Below are 12,006 nucleotides of genomic sequence, written 5' to 3'. Positions count from 1 at the left end.
TAGACTGGGCCTCCCTGTGCCCTGGATTTATCTTTCTGACATTTTCTATTTGTGACAGATCTGGGTGCCTGTACGATAGAGGTACTTTAAATTATTGTTCAGAGAGCAAAACAAGACTCCAAAGAGTCCAACGCATGCTTGTTCTCCCCTCTTTTACCCACTTATGGGTTGTTTGGACAAAAGCAACAGACTCACACTTATATTGACCTACTCGATCTTTTCCCTCTTGTAATTGTCTGATATGTGCAACAATTCTTATGCACTGATCGTGAGACAAAAACAGAAATAGTATATGGGCTTTAGGGTAATATGTGGCTCTGATTTTTGTATTTCACCATATCTATGACTATTAATGGTGAGGTTTAGTGTCCCATGATGTTTAAAATGCAGTTTTAAACTCAGAGTTTCTCATCTCAGGGGGAATCAATTTAAGTGGGCTCAGATTTTGCCCTGATGGAGAAAGCTCTTTTTTTTATTTAAATATGGCTCAAATCCATTGTAAAATACTAGATTTGCTTGATATACATAATACAATTAAGTTGACTTTACTTGTAAATTAATTTTTTATCGATACAAAACTAAGAAGGTTATACAAAGACTAGTCTTGCTCGATCTACACTGTAATAAAAATGCTGTAAATGTACAGTTGATTTACAACAGTATCTTAAAGTATTACATAGTAACTTTAACATACAGTTAAATATCTATTCAGTTAAATATCTATTCAGTGAGTCACTATCCATTGTTTATAGGCCAATGTTTCTGCTATGATGATAGCACATTTATATTATTCAAACTGCTCATTGCCTACAAGTCATTTTTGAGTGATAAGACGTGATCGGCTGTTCCTGAACGTTAGTAACGTTAGCTAGCTCGAGCTCAAGTAGCTGTAGTAACGTTAGCTAGCTCGAGCTCAAGTAGCTGTAGTAACGTTAGCTAGCTCGAGCTCAAGTAGCTGTAGTAACGTTAGCTAGCTCGAGCTCAAGTAGCTGTAGTAACGTTAGCTAGCTCGAGCACAAGTAGCTGTAGTAAGACTATGAAGCAGCCAAACGTTGCAGTCAAAATCCTCTCTCATAATCCATCTGTCTTGTCTCTCTCCTTTCACTGTCATGTATGTCATGCAGTTCACAAATATTATTTGTCTTTCAAAGTCAGCTGTATAAATGACTGAGGACAAGTAATAAACTACAGCAACATGATATACACGGTGAAGAAAAGGTGGAAGGTTCCAAAAACAGAGCTCAGCAATGCCCACAAATGACATCAATACAGAGCCCCAAACCTTTCCCACAGAAAATAAAATTCTAAGCAAAAGATATATCTCTATCCTTACCTGTGAAAAAAAGAACAAAAACAGGCTTCTCACTCTTTGGGAAGTGGGCTGCATTAATAAACAGTAACGCTCAGTAGTTTAGCCATGAACTGAATAGGAAAACTGTTAAGAATAAATCAGAAATGGAGTTGGTGTCAGGCTCAGTTTTGATCATTCCCATAATTCAACCAGGCAAAACAAGCGTAGAGAGAGATCGATGCAACCCCAGGAATAAATAAGCACAGAGCCCACAGATGGATGATAGGCCCCGAATGCAGCACAGGAAGCAGAAGCGGTGGGATGGTGCAGCAATTGTGCAGCTGACAGACGTGATCCAGAACTCATGAATTCTGGCCGATTGAGATAAAAACGTTGGCTCTTATTGTCATTTCTTTCATTTCAGGAGTGCTCCAGAAGAAAGTTTTCCCGTGGGAGTAACTGTGCAAATACTGTCTGAAGTAGCTCTGCAGACTTCACACATTATGTTCTACTTCCTATAATATTCTGGTGCCGCTGAAGTGAAAGGAATTATTCTTCTTCTCAACCAAAGACTTCAAGGATCTGTCCAACAAACACTAACTCAAAGACAGGAGCTTTGCGCGCCAATCTACTGATTCAATCGCACCAGTTGAGACGGAAACTAGGCTGCAGTGGCTGATGCTGTTCTAATAAGAGATACATTCAGAATGGTCCAATGATGGGAGACTTCAGACAACTATATATACAGTATATATAGGACCACTATGAAAATGCATCGCCTTATCAGTCAACAGAACACTTAACAAACTAAAAGAAAAGTATTGCTGAGCACAAAGTAAAGCATAAAGTTGTAAAGTGTATATAAAACGCTCGGTCAACTGGAGCGCCAACAATCAAAAGAAAACAAACAAAGCTCAAGGCTGATCTGTTCACATCCACACTGCTCACTGTGGACTCAGGTGTTGGGCTTCAGAACAATCTGAAAATATAATGTTTACCGTGTTTCTCATTCACTGTTTCCGCCGTGTCCTTCGCTCATTATTCTCACACAACTGCCAATTTGTAAGTAGATTCAAGGTGAGCAGCTGTCAGTGGATTACAACTGCAGAAAACGTCCATCGCCCCGGAGGTAAAGAGCAGTCGGTGATTAAATCTAAATAACACACGCATAGATGCACACAGAAAAACCTTGTCAATCACACCAGCTTGTTGGGTTGCTGCTAGTGAGTCATAATTGGCCCCAAAAATCACAACATGCAGTATTTTTCATTAACAAGCCTAAGAGTCTACAGTCATCCTAGAGCAGGTGTGGTCCAACTTTTTCCCTTTGGGGACCAAAACTGAAAGTTGGTCCACGAACCAAAAGCAAACACCTAATGCATACCTTTCATATTATTGATAAGATGCAGCTTAGGGTGATGGGAATGTCATAGGTTTAGCATGTATTTGGTCATAAACCAAAGTATCGGACAAATTACAATTTTAGCTTTACGATGGGGCTACATGAAAAGTCCATTCTATTTTTAAATAGATCCTGTGAGATACATGTCTGAATGTCTGTGCGAAAGTTTACGGCAGTCGATCCAATGGTTTTCTGGTCAATTCACTCTAAATCAAAAATGTCAACAATAGTGATAAAGGAAAAGCCAAGGGATCACCAAAGTCTGTACAGACAATGTATCGCACTAACTGCAGTGCCAAGTTCAATTCAGCAATTCAGTATAGTATTGAGATATCTCACAGGATAAGTAGAAATCTGACTGGCTGGTAATTCTATAGGAAACAGGGTCTAACCAAAGTCCTTAGGATTCATCCTCTGGGGACCATGACTGTGCGCATCAACTTCCATGGCAATACATACAATCGTTTTGAAGAATCTCACAAAAAAAAAAAAACACTTCCTGACACTACAGGAAAAGGAATCACAAAGTCAGTAGAATGTATCTTCTGGGGACCACGAATATCTAAACAAAATGTTATGTAAATCAACCCAATCCTTGTTAAACTTCAGTCTGAACCAAAGTGGTGTACAGTCCGACCACGGCATCATCATCATCAACACTGCCAACTATATTATCAACAACTCTCTTTTTAGCCAGAAATACCGGTTGGGAATCACTAGAAACTCAGTGGTTGTGATGCCATGTCTACCTGCAACCCCTTGCCACAGATCACTTATGTCTGAGTTTCACGCCCCTCAATCAAAGAGTGATGGTGGAACGGAGGTAGAGATCTTTCATTCAGAAGATCAGCGGTTTGATCCCCTGTTCCTCCAATCCATGTTGATGTGTACTTGGGAAAGACACTCAAAGTCCATTTAGCATTAACTTTTCAGATTGTTCAAATAAAATAGTTCCTAGAGGCCTAAAGATGGAAAACTATCCAGTATTTAACAAAACAACATACAAATCTAAAACAAATATGTCATAGAAATATGATCTTTGTGCTATTAAACATCCTGTAATGCTTCCCACTAAAATGTAAAAAGCAACATATATGGATCCATGCTCACTTTGCATTTCCATCCATTCTCACAGAATCATCTCACTTCTGTTTTGTTGTTGCTAGGATAGAGGAAACAGTACAGCACTGACACCTCAAGGGGAGCTCAAAAGTAATAGAGGAGGTAGGGGAGTATGAGGGCAGAGAGTGAAAATGGATTAGAGACACAGCACAGACACAGTAAATTGGCAACTGACCATCCAAAATGATAATCTTAATGGAAGTGATGTGGGAATGTCAGACCATGGCCACCAAGTGTCCCATTTCCTCGAAAATGGCGCTTGTTTGTTGTTCCTTGTCCTCACCAAACAGGGTTAATTTTATAAAAAGAGGTGATTTATTAAAGTGAATAAGCTACATACTGTGTACTGAGACTCCTCCCTACCAAGCCCCAAGGTAGCACGTTGGGCTTTGTGCTTGCTTCCGGGTTTGATATGTAATGCCATTGTGCTAAAGAGACGTCTGTTAATCAGCTTTTTATTTTTTTTTTAAGGTAAATCAACTTCCCAATATAAACACCTAAATAGGCCCTATTTAAGTTATTAAGTGTTAAAAGTTGTTAAATTCAATATAAATAATACAATAAAACTAGTAGTCGAATCCAGAGTTATTCTCTCCCTTCTCTGTTCATATGAATGAGCCCCACATCGAGGGCTGGGAGGCAGGGATAAAGGAAACCAAAGTGGGCTTGCTCTGTGGGCCTCATAGATTAGGAAGCAGTGCCGAAAATCCGGATCATTTTCTACTTGGAACTTTTTTTGCTTCATGCACTTTTGAGCAAATTTCAAAAGAATTAATGGGGACCCGCCTCCAACGCCATATCCAGTTCTCTTTATACGTCCATGCTCCCTATGCGGACTTTGTCACTTCTTATACTGCTCAGCTGACTTTCTCCTTTTCTCCCGTTATAATTACCACGGCCACTAGTGGTCGCCACCTCACAATATAAACATAAATTTGGGTCATAATAAGTTGTTTGCAAAGACAACCTGAGCGTCCTGGATTTATTTATTAATACTACCATCATTTAGACAGGGAGAAAAGGCTCTAGAGGTAAGGAGCCAGTAACTCTATTACCCTAGGTGGAGATTTATTTTGAATGAGTTTAAGAGTAATGTTGAGAAACAATTTAAGGGCGTGAATTTAAAAGTGCACTACTCATGCTAAAACGTACTTAGTGTTGATACCAAAGGTATGACCCAAAACACAAGTACACAGAAGAAGCTAAGTTACAGGAACAACAACTAGCGTAGCCATGCAGCTGTATTGGTGAATGTGCAGTATATTCTGACCCGTACATCTTCCCTGTGTAAATGTGATGTTTCAGAGCAGTTAATCAAAACAGTGCAACTATACACTATACATTAATGTGTACACTGGATAGTAATATCTCAGATATCTGTTAGGACTCCAGCTCAGAGACAACAGTGGGAGAGATGTGGGGAGAACACACACTCAGTCTGTACGGACATACATAAACATAATTATTTAAAATCAGCTCCGCGGTTCTACTCCATTTCATACATAACAACACCGCTGTATATTGTCAACACATACGGCATCCTGTGTCTCATTCCTTAGTTATGATTTCTTTCAATAATAAATCCCCTTTGGACAACTGTAGTGTAGCTCCTCTATCATTTATACCCACAATGCATTTTCAACAGGGGCTATACCTTTGGTTGTGATGGCAGGCTGCTCCCCCAGTAGCAGTTTTAGCCTCTTGGCGTGGATTTTACCCTGGTAGTGTGACTGTGCCACCACTGCTGAGGTGAAGGACATGTTACACAGCGTGCAGCACTTATTCTTGTCCACGTCACCCTTGTCGCCGCCCTAAAGAAACACAGTAACATTTTATCAGTCATACATCGCAGAATCCTGTATAACATTTACTTCAAAGTAGTAAAAAGCTCAGTAAATGGTTCTAGCAAGACAGCTTGCACATTGAACACATCGCTAATCTCCATCACTTCTGATTCAGATGAGGGAAGGGGTGCTATACTCCTCGCCTAAAGTCGTGAGACCCTGGCGGGATGCAAATGGAGTCGACTGTTTTTAAAAAGTGATAACGGGGCTAATACAGCTGATGGAAGACCGCTCCCTGAGTTTCCATCTGTGCAAGCTGCAACAAACCCCATCATCTGAAGAGAATGTGAAGGACGCAGTGCAACCCCGCCGCGCACTGAGAGAGATGGATGCTACAGTTTTTACTGAGAAGTGAGAGAGAGGAGAGGAAGACAGTTCCCCCACCAGACACCTTCCTGGGTCAAGGATGGGCAGATATAAAGAGAGGGTATAGAAATATGTCTTAGTTCAATTGTCTCAGCTTGAGAAAACCGAGATAATGAGCCCAATGAATACACATGCTTCTAACACTGACCATTGCAGTATGACTTTGTATCATGCATTTGTGTTAACGCAGCATTAGCTACCATTAACGGAATGAAGTGTACGTGTGTGTGTGTGTGTGTGTGTGTGTGTATATATATATATATATATATATATATATATATATATATATACATACTTGGTCAGTTGAAATGTACCGTAAATTCCGGTATTTAAGCCGCTACTTTTTTTCACACGCTTTGAGACTGCGGCTTTTACAACGATGCGGCTAATTGATGGATTTTCACAGGCTAACTAGCTTCCCGCCGCCAACACATTTAACCTCATCATATCAGACCAATGAAATTACCGAACAGGTCACAGTGGACCAATGAAACTGTTTCGGCAAACTCACTTGCACTTAATTCTTCAGATCACCCATTTTGCGCTTCGTGCACGCACCCTCATCATGGAAAAGACATGAAGAAATGCATATGATGCGGCTTTCAAGTTAAAAGCGATCCGTCTGGCTGTCGAAGAAGGAAATAGAGCTGCTGCACGTACGCTCGGCATCAATGAATCGATGGTGAGACGCTGGAGACGGCAGCAAAAAAAACAAAAAACATTTGTGGTATGTATGTAGTTGTGGATGTTACCGGCATTTATTTAATTAAAAGTTTAAAAAAATCTTTCCTGTAACATCTTGCCGCGTTAATATCTCATGTTTCAACAGGGACACCTGCGGCTTATAGACAAGTGCGGCTTATTTATGTACAATTTCTTTTTTCTTTTAAAAATTAGCAGGTGCGGCCTATATATAGGTGCGCTCTATAGTCCGGAATTTACAGTAATCCCTTTGGTTGCAGTAATTGTGGCCACTATATTGATACAACATTTTGGAACAAAGTGACAGTGTCATTTGAAATTTGAGGTGGCACCAAAAAATGCTTTGTATATGACTTAATTTAATTTGAACCCAAAACAGTAGCGGGTTTTAAACTGCTCAACAAACAGTTGTGAACACACAGTAGTGTGTACAGGGTTGGATACATGGTAGACTAAACACTGCCAAAATTTTGTGTTGAAATAAGATGCACAACTTCCAGTATTAGGAAGTGGTTCAGAGATGTTAATGCAGCTTCTTATATTCTTCTTATAGTCTCTGGCTCTGAGATAGAGCGGGTCGTCCTTCAATAAGAGGATCGGCGGATTGATCCCTGGCTCCACTAGTCCATGTCCATGTGTCCTTGGACAAGACACTTAACTTCAAATTGCTATCGGTGTGTGAATGGGCATGAATGGTTAGTTAGTCCTGATGGGCAGGTGGCACCTTGCATGGTAGCCTATCATCAGTGTATGAATGGGTGTGAATGGATGAATGATGACATGTAGCGTTAAAGAGACTCTGAGATGTCAGAAGACTAGAAAAGCGCTATACAAGTACAAGTCCAGGTACCATTTACTAAGTCCATATATGTATTTTGAGTATACTACTACCACCTCGCTGCTGCACAGATCACTGTTTGCTTGTTTGTTCAAAGTTCAGTAAAATTGAAGGAGCCAAATCCACCCACTTCGACACTGCATGTCCTTGGGTCCCCAGCAATATAAGTAGAGGAGATGAAAGGTTCTCGTGATATGCGAAGGACACACTCCCACACTTAAAAACACACCGACGGACGCTTTTCTTTACAATTAGAGGATAACAAGCATTTTTGTTATTTTAGAGCTTTTAAAACCGCATTAGCTTTTTAGCTCAGGTGATTTCAGCACCACTTAATTACTCTCAGCCCCACTCAATCACTGTCAATAAGCCAGAAAATGGACTCTTGTATTCACTGCATTAGTCCGTGGTCTTTACAGAGAACATTTTCTTTTCTTTCTCGAGGAAGAAATGGTACAAATGATGTGGACATTTTACCATTCACCTAATGTAGGCTGAACAATTACAAGGACTTTTTTTCTCATTTGTCAATGATTGCATCTTTCATCTGACAGGCTCTTAGTGGTCCACATATGAAGGAATGACTGCAGTCATTTTGCACTTCTCTTTTCAGGGGAAGAAAGCAGAAAGCAGAGATGTAACCATGATTGTAGTTAAAGAGCAACAAAACCTTGTTTACCATTGTGTGTGTACTCAGCATAAAAAGGAATAGTTTGACATTTTACAAAAGGCACTAATTTGATTTCTTGCAACAAGTTAAATGTGAAGATCAATGCAAATCTCACACTAAATATTAAGCTAGAGCCAAGCCACTTAGCCTAGCTTAGCATAGATACTGGAAACAGGGGGAAAGACTAACCTGGCTCTGTCCAAATGTAACAAAATCCACCTACAAGCACGTCTAAAGCTCACAAATAAATATGTATAATCCTATTATTTTTGATTGCGTAAAGAAGGCAATATTAAACACAGTGACGTGTGGTTCTATGGGGGGGGGCATGTGCTGGCCTATTTCCTTGCCAGATATCCTGGAGCTGGTGGCAAGACTCAGGAAATAAAGTTGGGTGCTGGATTACTTTTTTTTTTTTTTTTACCTTTGAACAGAGCCAGGCTACATCTTTCAAAAGTTCATGCTAAGCTATGTAGCTTCATATTTAGAGTACAGACATGTGAGTGTTATCAATCAATTTATTTAAATCCAAGAAATTGAATCCCACATATATTAGCAAAACTATCCATCTAACACTACACTTTTCTACAATATACTACACCATGAAACAAAATAACAAAGGCCACTGCTCTGGTAAATATACTGCACACAGATAAAGTCAAGCCAGCGACCAACTTAACCATGGGAGTAAAGAAATGCATGAAATTAATAAATTGTAACGTTTATAACTAGGAAATCGTAAAAGCCCAACAGTGTTGTTTGTGCTTTGATACACAGGATCAAAGCAGCATTGATTGAGTGAGCTACAAACCCTGATTGTATGTAACATGGCTCTTAATTATATTCCAGTGGTGCAAATTGTTTGTTTACTTTGGAAGCATTTGCATAAGGTCACACAGAATGCAAATGCAAAGTCAATCTGTATTTTCAATTAAAGCAGCAAATGAGTAAATTGCTGCACCAGGGAACTCACCACTTACAGGTCCTTTTTTTAGACAGTTACTATGAGGAAATGGCTTACAAGTCACCAGATCTGTCGGCAGTAGTTTGGATGACATCGTTTGGCAAATGTCTGTCAATACAGAACGCATATGCTGCTAAACTCCCCTGTTGCTTGACTAACCTTAGTGACACTGCTGCCCTGATGTTTATTTCTGCCTAAGTCTCTTTTTGTGAAGCCGTACTGTAATTTCAGCAGTTCTGTAATTGCTTGTTTTTGCTTTGTTGAACCATGAAATGATCTGCTTCTACTGCTGCCAATGTCTGTGCTTTACTTTTACTGTAATTGATATGCCTTCTATCATAATTATTATATGTTTCAAACTAAATTATAGGCTGATTTTAGGCTTCCAACTTCACATCTGACCGACTCTAGCGTCTAGCGAGGGTCATGTGACTTTTCACCTGGACCCCAAATAAACATTCAGCTTGATAAGCCAACAGAAAGATTGTGGCATGACCACAATATACTTCATGTAACAATTAATCACTAACCTGTGTTACAGGTTAGTGATTAGGCTAATTAACTGGTTTAATGATGAAACCTGTAAAAAGGATTGGATCTGAAGCAGCAGTTAACACCTCTGTGCTGTGGTTAAGAGAGCCGTTTGGCTCCAACACAAAGCCATCGACTGACTGCTGATATGTAGCGTGGCTGCCTGTAGCAGATGTAATAAATAATAATGAAGTAATATCATAATAACTTAATTGTGAGTCTTAAAGTAGTATAAAAAGAATGATGGTACTCAGCTTCCGTGATAAGACAACATTAGTTTAACATAATTTAGCATAAGATTACATTTAGGATTCCACCTAATTTTGAAAAAATTAGGAATTAATCAATTAAATGTTAATCTCACGGTTGCTAGTTTTTGTCATTGTGTACAGTGACACATTATTTCAAACACATGCAAATCAAATGATCAAGTTCTTTATATATGAAATATATATTGGACTAACTACATATCTAAACTACTAAACAGACCATAAATTAATGAACAATAAAATAAACATAATGAATGGAACGAATAAAGAATATGATGAAGAATACAATGAAGAATACAATGAATAACAATGAACCAAAGATAAATGAAAAGTATTGCTTGTGACCAGGTAGAATCAGTAATGATCATCAATAATTATTGTCTATCCATCAAATACTTCTTTTGACGTTTATACTTTAAATTTAGTTCAAAACATGTATGCACCGTTCAGCAGTTTAAGAAGCACAAGGCAAGACTGTGAAGCAATTTTATACTTGTTCTAATTTAAATGTAATTTAGATCTTTAGGTCTAAAGCTTATTGATCAGTTTTATTAATATTTCTATCTCAGATTATTATCTGAAGAAGCCTGTGCCCTCTGACGTCTTCTTGCTTTACGTTCTTGAGAAAGGGGCTGCAGTGTTTGGAACCACTCCCATCCTAACAACAATCTGGATTATTTCATTTAACATTATTTTACATAATTAACACTAGTTACTTCATCGTTCGTTTCATTCGTTCATATTTGAAAGATGGCCTGATTGGCTGCAGAATGGCACCAAACAGTTTGACATAAATCACTGAAGAAAACAAGATTAGAACAAATGCAAACCAAAAAAGTTCAAAAACTCAATATGTGAATGGTTTACAAATGAAGTGAGTTTGTTAGGTAGATTAAAAAAGGTCGGAATATTTGAGTTTGACATGTCTGATGTATGTATTTTAATGACAAGTCTCTCAATTTGTTGATCTTTACGAGGCTTTTTATCTGGGTTAGAATGTTGTCCAGGACTCAGTTCAGAGTCTGCATTTTTCCTTTTCAAATATTTCTCCATCGCTGTTCGTCTTGTCACCGCAACTCTCCCGCACGTCATTTAATTCTACTGTCTTAAATGAACAATGTCATTATTGGGTTACCTACTGCCACCCACTGGCATGGAAAAGTATATCACTGCACTAAGCTACACATGTGAGTCGCCAAGGATCTTGGCCGTCGCACATGCGCAAGCGTAATAACGGCGTAACGTAAACATGTACACGAAAGTACAGGCATTCCGCCATGTATTTATTAATGACTTAGTTTTATGTCCGTGTACTTTGTACTTTTGTAATATGTGTAGTTCTCAATAAAGTTCTTGAAATAAAAAACAGTTTGAGAAATACTGGACTAGGATATTAAGGTACATGCTATTTAAGTTAAGTTTATCTGAGTTGTTTATTCACAATTGTTCATTCTGTACACATGACATCTATCACACTTCTGTCCACCCTGTTGCTCTCCCAAGGGTTTCTTCTTCTCTTCTCCCCGTTGAAGGGTTTTTTGGGGGGAGTTTTGCCTGTACAGATGTGAGGGTCCCGGGACAGAGGATGTGTACAGATTGTAAAACACTCTAAGGCAAATTTGTGATTTGTTGTTTTGGGCTATACAGAATAAATTGAATTGAATTGAACAATCGACTCTGTCTCACTCAGAAAAGCAGAGGATCGTAAAAGTTGGGTCATAAAACCTTGTAAGGTCAGCCTTAACAAAGGTTTTATAGTTCATAAATCGCTTTGAGTGTCAAGATTGACCACCAAGCTGCTGTGAGTTTATCTATTGTGAGTCTGTCCAGACGTTGTAAATGAGAGTCCAACCAATTAGTGAACGAGAGGTCATTACAGAAGTCTCTGGGTGAGGTTTATTGGTTCAGATTTTGTCGTCCTTGTTATTATCAGACTAAGGTTTATTTATTTGTTTTGCTACAGATATGTGTGAATATCCAAATATGCTCTTTACATGACCCATATTC

The 12,006-nt window shown here is 38.9% G+C and overlaps 1 protein-coding gene across 1 annotated transcript in view; it reads right to left on the bottom strand.

Annotated features, from left to right (window-relative positions):
* Positions 1 to 12,006, bottom strand: part of LOC137867561 (zinc finger matrin-type protein 4-like) — a 134,506-nt gene that overhangs the window by 55,648 nt on the left and 66,852 nt on the right. Inside the window, exon 4 of the mRNA XM_068704217.1 lies at positions 5,470 to 5,626. Within this exon, the coding sequence (XP_068560318.1) occupies positions 5,470 to 5,626 (157 nt within the window). The remainder of the gene's footprint in view (positions 1 to 5,469; positions 5,627 to 12,006) is intronic.

Source organism: Cebidichthys violaceus, unplaced genomic scaffold (assembly GCF_023349555.1).
Source record: "Cebidichthys violaceus isolate CVI_PGR_0920_01 unplaced genomic scaffold, fCebVio1.0.p SCAF_9, whole genome shotgun sequence".
NCBI classification, from domain to species: Eukaryota; Metazoa; Chordata; class Actinopteri; order Perciformes; family Stichaeidae; genus Cebidichthys; species Cebidichthys violaceus.
The sequence above is the reverse complement of the archived record's forward strand: the minus strand, read 5'-3'. Positions and strand labels throughout refer to the sequence as shown.